Source organism: Triturus cristatus, chromosome 11 (genome assembly GCF_964204655.1).
Source record: "Triturus cristatus chromosome 11, aTriCri1.1, whole genome shotgun sequence".
NCBI lineage: Eukaryota > Metazoa > Chordata > Amphibia > Caudata > Salamandridae > Triturus > Triturus cristatus.
In genome coordinates this window covers 1,018,106,908-1,018,119,420 of record NC_140594.1, presented here as the reverse complement: position 1 = coordinate 1,018,119,420, position 12,513 = coordinate 1,018,106,908, and the positions used below count along the sequence as shown (strand labels likewise).

At 43.7% G+C, this 12,513-nt stretch overlaps 1 protein-coding gene across 3 annotated transcripts in view; it reads right to left on the bottom strand.

Moving 5' to 3' along the window:
• The window catches only part of LOC146785847 (maltase-glucoamylase-like), a 783,978-nt gene that overhangs the window by 649,591 nt on the left and 121,874 nt on the right, over positions 1 to 12,513 (bottom strand). For all 3 annotated transcript variants that reach the window (XM_085635202.1, XM_085635203.1, XM_085635205.1), the window contains one exon: positions 328 to 451. In XM_085635202.1, the coding sequence (XP_085491328.1) occupies positions 328 to 451 (124 nt within the window). The remainder of the gene's footprint in view (positions 1 to 327; positions 452 to 12,513) is intronic.

The window sequence follows — 12,513 nt, the reverse complement described above, 5'->3', positions numbered from 1 at the left end:
CTTTTGCAGAAGAGCAGCAAATGTACATTATGGCCAGAATCGCAATTTAACGAAGAATTCGTAAACGATGCTTTAGTGTATTTTTATCAAAATAACATTGACAGTTGTGTCGGTCTCTAAATTTTACAAGGGAACATTCAAATAGCCATGCATTGTCCAGCATCACCGCATGCAGCACCTAATGTCTTAACTGCAAGAAAATATACACTTTTGTATCACGTTGTCACTTAAGAGAATTAATTAATCACCTAATATCCGTGTATCAATGAACATCGGGGTTACGTCCTCTGTTGTCAGGAGTGAAACCACATGTTCAGTTATTTTTACCTGATTTCGTTCCGGGTTCTCCAGTGGCCAGAAGCACTACGAGGACAACAGCCACAATGACCACCAATATGAACATGACGATCAGAGCGATCTCCAATCCACTGAACTTTCGTTTCTTCCCCATCTAGTTGAAGCAAAAAAAAAGGCGCATTAAATCCCATTTCAAGAATCAGTTAACATATAGGTCATTCAGTTACTATTGTTATAAACACTGCAATTCACGATCCTTGTGAAAATATCTTTTGATATTACACAAAATCCAGCTTTTTTAAATACAAAAAATACACCAGTTTTGAACCATGGAAAATAACGTAGTCCTGCATTAGATAGATACATGATTCAATATTCTTACGACTAAAGTACGATTTGACCTGAGCTTAAATAGCTGGATTGTTTTAAAAATTAAAAATAATATTCACAAATGTGGGTCGATGCTGCATTTAAAAGCTCTACAGTTTTAGGACTAGACAGCTTCAAGTGGTTGTAACCTAAAATTCCCTTCTTTAATGGTGCAAAGTTTGATAAAAGTTGTTTTATCACTAACCCAAATGGTATTTCACAAAGTTGGTTGAGTCACCAGTGAGCTTGGAGTTCAGAAGACAGTTTGTCCATTAATATTCTAGTGGAATTGGGGCCCTATTAGCAGCTGCTCCCATCTGCTCAATGGATGCCATCAACTTCTTACACTGGGAGCATGTTTGAATCACTGTAGGATCTAAAACTCTTTACCTGGCCTCTACTGTAACATGGATTGTGCAGGTGCAAAGTTCCAACTTGCTCAAAACAAAGTGGGCTTTCCGTTATTTGAATGGTGTGGTTCCCATTGATTTACAGAGTTTAATTTGTAAAAAAATAAAATAAAAAATAAGTCCGGTCCCACTGTCACTGGACTAGTGCCAAGCTGGCTGTAGTCTTTCTTGGGAGCAAATGATTCTCTTTCCCAGGTCCCTCCATTCAATTAACTATGAATGCAAAGGCCTCAACCGAGTCCCTTTTCAGTTAATGAAGTCTCTGAACCATCTCCAGCTGTCCTTCCTCAGTTGAAAGGAGTCACTCACTTCACACCTAATTCTTCCCTCATCAGGAGGCCACTGCAGCTTGCACCACCCATTGCCAGCCCCTGCCAGCACAACCTATGACAGAACAAGCACAACTACTAACCATGAAACCCTACAAGTGTGGCAATTCAGACTATTCCAGGCCCCCGAAGCTGTAGGCATAGTTGGGGGCAGGTATTAGTCATTTTATTGTATATTAATGTAATGTAATGTTAGTGTGCTCACCTCAAAATTAGACAAACAGCGCAATCATATGGCAGACTGTTGTAAGTGTACTCAGAAAAGGGGGGTAGTCACTTGCACACCTACAGGTACACACGATTACTCCTCAATGTGGTGAGAACAGATAATATAAAAATTAATCAAACTAGTGCGTGCTGCACGGTGTCAAAGGGCTGCCAGTCCCTGGGATGACTAAATTCTAATTGGTGATTCAAGGCTGAATGTCTTGAATGAACCGGGCGCACAGCTGTGAGAAACTTTTCTTCCTCTATACAAAGCTTTTTACTGAAATGTATCGAATTCCATGCAAAGTAACACAAACAAGAAAAATAATAATCTCACATTGATATCTCAATGGTTATCATTTACTTCAGATAACATATTTTTACGCATCATTTAATCTGTGCAAATTCATTTGTCATTACTTCATGACTCAATTTGTTATTACTTCCTAACTATCGATACAACATGAACTAAACATTGATACAATGTCAAGATCGGAACAAAAGCAGTGACGATTGGTGACCTTCAGCTCGATGCCTTTCGGGACCTCCTGTCCCTTCCTCAGGGGCCACTGTGAATGAAAGTGAAATCATTTGTCCTGAAGATATCCCTAATATCCAGAGCACTATGCATCAATATATTTCCAGTCTACATTAAATATTGGGGCCATCAATACCCAACGGTACCCACAGGAGCTACATGCAGTGACGTAACGAAAGTTTAAGGGTCCCCCCTGCAATGTACATAGAGGAGCCCCCACTCTGGATTTAATCCGGAGCGTTTAGGTATGAGTACTGTGCTGAACGGGCCCCCCCGCACCGTGGGGATGCGGGGGCCTGTGTTACGCCCCTGGCTACATGTCCAAGTAAAACCTTAAAAATGTGGGTGCTATCAGTACCAGTGCAAAGATGTATTAAAATCTGACGAATGTGAGAGTAAACAAATGTGATGGTGTGCTAAAAAAACTAGAAAGAATAGGTCGGTGACCTCTCCCAGGTGTCCCTCGGAGTACGTGCGTCGAGGCTCATGGTTAACAGTGGTGCACACATGCCCGAGAGAAAACCGTGAGTGTGGATAAACTGAGACAAACCTAAGAGCTGGAGAGCGGAAGCTTCAGTGAACAGGACATACACAAAGCCCTGAAGCTATATCACTTTAGCCAGCTCTCAGGGAAATGGTTCTGAAAAGCCCCTTTTTTGCTACCATTATGAGGTCCTTGTGGCAAGCTTAAGCCCTAATTGCCCTAGGGAGGATCAGACTTGACTGGAACAACACAAACATGGAATTTTTCATTAGGATCCCTTAAGGTTTCCTTGATTTAAGTCCATTCTTAAAATGATCTGGAGGTAGTCAGACTCCAAAGTCACCTAAAAACCCCTAAAATTGGTTGTCATTTCAGTAGGAGTGTGAAGGAGGTGTCCCATCCCAAATAGCAATTCTTTATATGTGTCAATGTTTTGCAACCAAAATCTAGTCACAAAACATTGAGCATGTTCCACAACCCAAAAATAAGTTGGTAATCCATTCACACTTTACAATTTAAAAAACACAATGCTAGAAAGTAAAGGTAGTCCAAGGAACTAGTGGCAATCCTCCAAAAACTTTTTTGGGGAAAGTTAACTTTTTTTTTAAAACTCAGCCCTGTTTCCTTTAAGGAAAAATGGCTTCATTTTTAAAAAAAACTTCATTTTAAATAAACGCAATGACAGATATCGTGGTCTGCTGACCCCATCAGGCCAACAGCCCTTTGACAGCATTCAATCTAAGGGCCTGACTAGGATTATGGTGGTGTGGGAGCGGGCCGGCAAGCCACCACCCCGCCAAACTCCACTGACGACTGCCCACCAGATGAAAAGTTGCAATCCGGGTGGGTGATCCAATGGCAGCTGCGCCACGGCGCTGCTTTTCCAAAGGCTCATAGGAGAGCATTATAAAGGCAGCACCTTGAGTCAGCCACCGCACGTTCCAGCAAATCATGGACTTTACAGTCTGTAACAGTCTGTAATAGTCTTTACAGGAATGTAAAGTCCATGCAATGCTTGAACTGGGGGTTCATACACACAGGAGGGCAGAACATGGCCCCCCTGCATGCACCCCCATGCATCGAGGCACCAGCGGGCTGTGTAGGGCCCCCTAAGTTTCTTCACTGCCAACTGTTTCATGGTGGGCTCACTGCCATGAAACAGCTGGCAGTGAGGAAACTCCAGATATACTTGACTGGGCCACAGCGGCCCTGCCAAGCATATTGCAGTCTCACACTGCCGTGCCACAGCCAGGGATTTCGAATCCATGTCAGTTGCAGCAGTGCAATGGCGGTTCGACTGCCCAACTTGTAATGGGGTGGTTGGATTCCTTGTCTGGCAGTGGCTGGACTGCCACTGCCGTGCCTCCGTGAGTCTGGTGGTCCGAGTATCGCCAGACTCATAATCAGGCCGTAAGTCGAAATTTGAGACATACTTTATCAATATTCATGAACTAAGTTGGATTGCCACCCTTTCTGATTGGAAATTGTATAAACCAACCTATTAATACACAGGTCAGCAGAAATGCTGGTTGCAATTTGCAACCAGTGTTTTGCACATCAGACCCTAAGTTCCAACATAAGAATCATCCCTGGGCAATGAGTGGAACAGTATCCAGCTGGTGAGGGGACAATTTGAATTTTCCTGCTTGGAGCATTTCCGTGTCTGAGGGTTGCTCAGATGCGGCAACGCTGAGCCTGACAGCAATCGGGTATTAGTTCCTAAATCTGTTTCCTGTCTCCTGCCTGAGGTCTACTGATAGTATCCCACCTGGTAGCCCCATAGTCCAGTGTACTTCAAAGGTGGAATGGGGTCCCCGTGCCCTGAAGTATTTGCCAGAAAGTGAATTAGCAATGAAACATGTCAGCCGTTTTGTTTAAAATGATCTGAACACCCCCCACACATCCACAAAGCCAGAGCAGGCAGAAGATCCTTCTCCCACATTGCAGCCAAAACCTGGAACGAGCTCCTGGCACACATCAGATGCGCCTCCTCCCTGAACACCTTCAGGAAGACTCTCAAGACCTGGCTCTTCGGCTAAACAGATCTGCTGACCACTCCCCACTTAGTGCCTTGAGACCCTCAAGGGTGAGTAGCGAGCCATTAGAGATTTTATCATTTATTGTAAGGCTCCATGGAAATAACTCTGCTTGTGTGAGATGGGGAGTGCAAGGGGAGACTACTAATAGTTTCAAAGTGGCTAAAGGTGTGCGGCAGGGGTGTGTGCTAGCCCCCCACCTTATTCTCCGTCTTCATTAACAACGTCGCCCCCTATTTCACTGATTATCCCATGGACGCCCCCACACTTGATGGGTTAAGAATTCCGATTTTAATGTTTGCGGACGATACTCTTTTATTGTCCAAAACTAAATCTGGCCTCCAAAGTGCTCTGGATCGCTTCCAACTCTTTTGTAGCGATAATGAGTTGGAGGTAAACGTTGGGAAGACAAAATTTATGGTCCTACATAAGAGGAAAAAAATCAGTACTACACTTAGAATGAATAATGCCCCTATTGATCAAACTGATTTTTTTGCATACCTAGGGGTGACTCTGGGACGGAGACTTAATTGGAATCATCAGTTGGATCTCTTAATAATTAAACATAATCAATTAGCGGGAGTCCTTCTAAAAGAACACAGATCCTCTTTAACTAAACCCATAGCTCCAGTAATGAAGTTGTATCATGGGAAGGTTAGAGCGTCAATACTTTACGGTGCGGAACTCTGGGGTTTTGAAAACCTGCGACCCCTGGTACTTGCCCAAAATAAGTTTTTGCGAGCTCTTACTGGTTTACCCCAATCTACACCCCTAAAACCATTGCTGCAGGATTTGGGGTGTGTGTCTTTTGAAGAGATAGCAGGGTTTAGACCATTGGCGTACTGGAGACGCTTGTGGACCACCCCAGAGTTAGCACCTTACGCTTTGGCTCTTAAATATCTTATAGGGGTGGACAAGTCCCGTAAAATCCCTTGGTTATACAACATCAGAGCAGTCCTTATGGCTATGAACCTAGGTCACCTTTGGTTAGATCCAGAAGGGACTCCCTTCCCATCGAAGAGTGAGCTTAAGAGACTGCATGTTGAGATGTTTCAATTTAAGTCTCACGCCCAGATTACCACGGATTCATTAACTGATCTCTTTATGTACCATAAGGCCGATTATTCATTGGAACCCTATTGGGACATTATTATTGGAATCGGTGATAGGAAGTTGTACCATCAATTCAGAGTTGGATGTCTACCCTTAAAATTTTTTACTAAAAATTGGGACAAAAATCAGGGTTTAAACACGGATACTTCCTGTCACTGTTGCCCAGGGATCCCTGAGACTATTCCACATGTGTTATTTGTCTGCCCAGCATACAGAGCACCCCGTATGAAGTGGATCAAGCCCCTGTGCAAACAGTTAGGCATAAGTTTCGCGCAAACAGCTCTGCGTATCCTCAAGTGTGACACTAAGGAGGTCATTGTAGTTGCTGTGGCAAAGTTTTGGTCCACGTGTTGGGCTATAAGAAGGAAATATCTGCAAATCTAAAAGCCATTATTGGGTTTTACGTGTGAATATTGTTTCTATTGATTTACTGTTATTATACTAGTCTTGGTGTATTTAATACTTGTTTTATGTAATTTATTGATGTGGCCTATACATTTGTTGATGCTGTGTCTTTTATGATTTTTAATCGAATAAAGACTAAATGAAATGAAATGAGTAGCGAGCTTACAATACCCTGATTGATTGAACATGATTGCAGGTGTCATAAATTAAAGACGTGTGCATCGTGCATTTGCAACTCATGTTTAACTCTTCTGTACTTGTGAGCAAAAAGGTCTCCTTCCTTCCATGGAGAGTTTTTTTAAAAGTTGCCAATGTTGAAAGAGTGATCAAGTTGGCGAGAATCTCGTGGTAGCTTACGTGAGGCCCTTTCTATAGATGCAATTTTTCATTTTTGTTCCTCGCATATGTAGGGTTCCCAATATGCATTAGTCCTGTTCTGTTTTTATTAAAATACACATAACAGGATGATTTATAAATATTCACTAGAACCCCCCCCCCACAAGGTCTTCTTTTTGTGTTGTTGATTCTGACTGGAGGGCACACTTGATGCTTGTCTTTTCCCTCCATGCTCCTCTTTGTTTAACAGTGGATTGTTGCAGGACCTACTCTGCCTTACATCCTCCTGTCCAAGTTGCTTCCTTTGGAAAGCTGACCTACCCCAACAGTGTCAGGACACCATACAAAAAGGAACTTTGTCTGCTTCTTTTGTATCCTCCCCCGTTCACTTTTCTTTGGAATTAGAGGTGCCCACCTCCGCTAACCATACCTTGGAAAGGTTAACCCCAGCTCACCAAATGAGGTTACCCACAACATGAGTAACCCCACCATGACCAACCAACAGGGTCAGGGGACTTAGCTTTACTTCTGACATGGGGTCAGACCACCATGCCAATGACAGTGCAGACATAAATGATAACACCCAGAAAAAGCCACTAACAGCTGTCAGTACCCTGAACCACACCTTTAACTCTTCTCTGACAGGTAAACGGGCTAACGTAGAGGTTTCTTTGGGTTTAGGGCGCCTGTCTGTTGTTTTTGAGTGGGGCGTTAATACATTCTGTGGCAAACACTCTCCTTCCACTCTCTCTTCTGTTAGCTGAGGAGCCACCAGTCTTAACAGCTGCCTGCCTAGTCAGGACATCTGGTGAGTCAGGTAGGTTTTTAACAGTGTCAACTTCAGAGTTCTCTCCAACTGGGGAAGGATCTCCTTGGCTTGCAGGAATTTAGGCTAAAAGTGTCTCACCTTTTCAACACTTTCTCCTTTTTCTTTTCTTCTGGGGCCTTAATGCACTAACTGCAGGCTCAGCAACTTCAGAATCCTTGAGAGAGGAATAGCACTGGGCCAGTACCTCTTTTGGGCTCAGACCAACCTCTGGGAGGTCATTTCCAAGGAGACAATCAAGAGGGAGGTTTGTTCTGACTACCAACCTTCTCCAATTAAGGGTCCAGTTATTTTTTGGGGTACTAACGCCACAGGCCTATGAGTAAACTTTCCTAGGAAAGCCCTTACTCTTCTAGTCTCACCTGGGATATACTGGTCGGAGGATACCAACCTGTCATGCGCAATGGTGCGACTGGCACAGATATCCCTCAGCGCAGTGGTTGGGATTCCATTCACCAGTAGGTGGTAGAAGTGTCAGCTTCCTTCTGGAGACGCCTACTCACTGTCTGGCCCCACTTCCCAGTTCAAGGCTAGGACATCTGCATCTAAGGAATCATCCTTAAAGGCAACACTGGGTACGATTGTAGGTACACTAATGGGTTTGTACTGATGGGTTTGCTTTTAGCACAGGAAAAGTCCTTGGCTCTGTGACCGATCTGTTTACTGTCAAAGCTAGGGTTAGGCAGAATTTTTTATTCCACTGGCAGAATACGACCAATTTAGTAATTGTGCCTTACTCTTGTAAGATGGAATCACTAATAAATTCCATGGCTCCACTAGCTGAATTAATCAGCACTGATAAATAAATTTCCACCACAGTAGGATTTCTTACATTTTTCACCTTTCAAAACAAAAGCTCGATTCACAGTGAAAAGAAAGATTGAAAGCGGAAGTGCTGCAGAAGATCTGGCTCGCTGATTTGCTTTGGTGGTGTTGCCTGTTGAGTTGTCATTCAGATTTGGGTGTTGGCCTACCATTTCTAAAGCTGGTTGGTGGAAAACGTGGGTGGTACAGGCGACTTGATCTTATCATTCGGTGGAAATGGGGATCATGAAGTATGATGTGGGTGTGCCAGAGAGGAAATATCTGTTGCGCTGTGTTAGGTGCAAGACCAGAGTGCGCAACTTCTTGCCTAACCAACACAAGTGTTTGGTTGCTGCCAAGGTTCTGTTGGACATCACATTCTACAACACACTGGGAGCAATTTTTCTTCATCCAAAACATTTTTCATTAGGAAAAAAAACATAGCATGTAATTTAATTACAGTAGTGCACCATGCACATGTTCAATTAACGTAACACATGTAATTTCACAACCATTGGTTTAGCTGCAACTACATGTAGATTTACTGCCACTTGCTGGAATAAATCCACACGGACTAGGACACTGTTTTTTGGGCAATTCCTGTGGCCGTACCATTTGAGGTTTCATTTGATTTTATGCCCACGGCCATGGCATAATCTGCATGTTGACTGCAATTTGGTTTCCCAGTGCAGGCAGGTGCGCAAGAGCAGGAGGCCATGGCTCAAGCTTCGGCAAGCACAGGGGCTTGAGACTCAAGGACGTTTTACTATACTGCAGATTTGAGACTAGAGTCTCACCTTTGGCATTTGCACAGTAGCAAGGCAGAGTTCACATTGGGTGTAGGACCTGGTTGCTTTACTGTCCTGGGTGCGTGATTCTGCTTTGCATGAAGGAGTAACAAAACAAAATCAAGTTGTCAACATGAGGAGAAACTAGGATATAAAAAGTGCACTGTTATCTTTCTATATCTGAGCACAGTACCCATATTTCAATATAACTTGTCAGCATGTAAGAGGGGACAGAACTCTTCAGAAACTTGAGGAGTTTTTAATTGACTTCACAGAATTCTGTGAAGTAAAACTCTACGAGTTCCACCCACCCCCAGTCAAAGCAACAACCCTTTCTGGAGTCCTAGTTCTTACCCTGGTACCCATTTGTGTTTTGTGAGGTGTCTTAGGGCCCACGTTCCTAGACAGGGTTTTCGGGGCCTACAGAGGACTCATTAACTTTATCTTTAGAGTGATCTACCTTTTTGTCTAGGGGGCTAACGAAACCTTTCTTTTGATCACCCCCTCCATGACTCTTTTTGGACACTCTTGTCCTGACCGAACGGTCAGCCCTGTTTCCCACCTCCTGATGTCCACCAGGTATTGATGCAACTTTTCAGAAGTATGGTTACTTAACAGATGTTCCTTCATAAGCAAAGATAAAACACATCATAATCTTTCACCTGACTTCCCTACAACCAACCAACTAGTATTTTCACTGAAGAGTCTACAAACTCAACCCAGGACTAACTCGAGGTTTTCTGAGTCTCCCTGAACTTAATTCTTTATTCCTCAGTGGTGAGTCCAAAGCCCTCAATCAAGGTATCTTTCATGAGGTCATAGAATACAGCATGTGTATGTCAGGAGTCTATCCCTGCACTTTCCTGAAAACAGCTCCCCGAGAATCCCTCTCAAAGTCTGCAACCCACTTAGTGATAGCATCCCCTTCTAGCATCACCTTCTGTACATTTAGGGACAATCCCTTTGGGGGTTTTATGGTCAAAAGCTACTTCTTTCTCCCAATTTAAGTCTTTTCTGCCACCAGAGATGTGTACTAAGCCTAAGCTAACATCTTAACCTCAAGGGCCACGCTCTTAGCTAATTTATGAAGATCTGGATGTTCCTCATCTATTTTTTCTGAGATGCAGTTTGAGGTACTCCCAGTAAAGGTATTGTCAGAGGTAGAATCTAAGGAATTCTCATCCTCACTGACATCCTCTGTATCATCTGGAGTTTCTTCCGTTGCAATGGCTCTATCGTGCTCAGCAAGCAGGGTCTGTAAATGAGCCTTGTTAGGTTTCGACCCAATGGCAAGGTTCCATGCTTTGCAGAGATCCTTAAGTTGAGCTAACTGAACTTTTCTGTAAGGAACCAGGTTGAGCACCTGGCTATTACCCTCTGTCTCAGACATGTTTTTAAAGAAGTTGGGACCCTTTTAGAAAAAAAAAATTCTAAACACTTTTAAGACCTAACTAATAATCTTTTTCAAATGTGTAATAAACAGGACTGGGCGATGTAACCAAGGCCCTAGAAGTTAAAATTAGAAATTTGGCAAAAATCAAAAAAATGAAACATATTTTTGGCAATTAAAGTTAATTGTTGATTCTTTGGTGGAATCACGATACTGAGTGGTACAGTAAATACAATGTCTTGTATCCCACCGCTGAACCAACATTGTAGGACGCTGGCTCTATATAGACTGTGCCAAAATGAGAGCCACTGTGTAAAGAGTCCATGCAAACCCAGTTGTCTTACAGAGGCACAAATGATAACCCAAAAGCTCTCTTTTGTGGTAGTGTGGGCGAACAATTTGGATTCTCAGAGGGAAGCATTTATTGTGCACACCAACGCAGTGAGTGAGACACATACTCAATAATCAGGTCAGTACTTTTTGAGATATGAATTTTATTCAGGTTCCCGCAGCACAATTTCTGGAGTGGGTATGTTATCCTAAGTGGGAAATACATATACTGCATTCTGGCACTTGTCAGCTCCTTATGGGACCCTTCTGGTAGACTTAGCAGAAGGTTCCAGCAGCACTTGGGCAGACGGGTGCAGAGGTGTGTTTCAGCTTCAGGGGTCCTGTTCACTTCAATAGGGAATGGTCTGGTTTAAAAGAGGCTGCAAGTTTGGACTTGTGGGCCAGTCCAGGTAAAACCTCAGGGTCCCTTGGTCCTGGAGATGCTCGAGCATGTAGGGACACTGTTGATCCACTTCTCCTCAGGAAGTAGGGCTCAAGTGTACTGCTATCTTTAGGCATTGGGTCCGTGCTGCAGGAGACACTTGCGGTTGAGGGGGCCTGCACAAAGAGGCTGCATGTGGCAACTGGGAGTCCAATCTAGGCAAACGCAGAAGTGTGCTCAGTTTTTGTGGGTCTCAGAACCTCGTTGGTACCATCACCTCCCTCTTTTTGTCTTGTTTCTGTAGAAAAGTTGCAAACAGGACAGCTGGGCCACTCTCTATGTGGGTCTCACTGTCCCCGAAGTTCCTCAATGTACAGGTTGGTCTTTCTAGAGGATGGAGTCTGGTCTGGACACAACAAGCCTTGTTTTGACTGCTCCCATGCAGTCATGGAGCTTCTTGCTCATTCCTACTTCTTGTCCCGGTAGCAGTGACACTGCAATTTGTGTGTCATCTGCATATGAGGTAAGACTGAATCCATAGGATCTGATCAGAGGGGCCAAAGGTGCCACTTAAACATTAAAGAGGGTAGGGCTAATGGAAGATCCCTGCGGCACTCCACATGGTAAGGAAAAAGGTTTAGAATAGAACTTCCCTAAGGACACTATTTGTTTTCTGTCCGTTAAAAACGCTTTTAGAAGCCTCGCCTTTGACTCCATACTCCGACAAACGGTCCATCAGGAGGTCATGATGGACCATGTTGAAGGCTGCGGATCGGTCCAGCATAATGAGGGCAGCCTCACCTCCTTGGTCCAGGGCTTTCCTAATTTCTTCTGTTGATTTTATCAGGGCAGCCTCAGTACTGTGCCCTTCTCTAAAACCATACTTTGTGGGATCCAGTAGCTTATTCTCGTAGAGAAAGGCACTCAGCTGAAAGTTTATTTCTTTCTCAACCACTTTCGCTGCCAATGGGAGGCAAGATATAGGCCTATAGTTATTTGGATCCATTGAATCCAAGTTGGTTTTTTTCCAGTAGTGGGAGTATTGAGGCCATCTTCCAAGAGCTAGGGAAATTTCCTGATTCGAACATGGCATTGAATACTGATGTAAGTGTGGTGGCAATAGGTTCCAGGGCTAGGTTGGCCACTGATACTGGACAGTGGTCATAGGGAGATCCCGACGTGATTGAGCCCAGAAGCATCTTTGTATCGTTGATACAAAGTGCAGCAAATTTCTCAAGTATGGGACAGGTTCCCATGGCTTGCTTAGCTCCAGTCATCGAATTTCCTATACCTCCTTGGGGAGTTGTTTGAAGGCTGAGAAAATAGCTTCCAACTTGTTCTGGAAAAACCTAGAAATTTCTTCACTCAATTCTTGACTTGATTCGACCCTAGGTAGGCTTGGGGTAGCCAGCCTAGATACGGTTTTATAAAGTTCTTTAGAGGAATGGTTTGCTAAGTTGATTTGATTT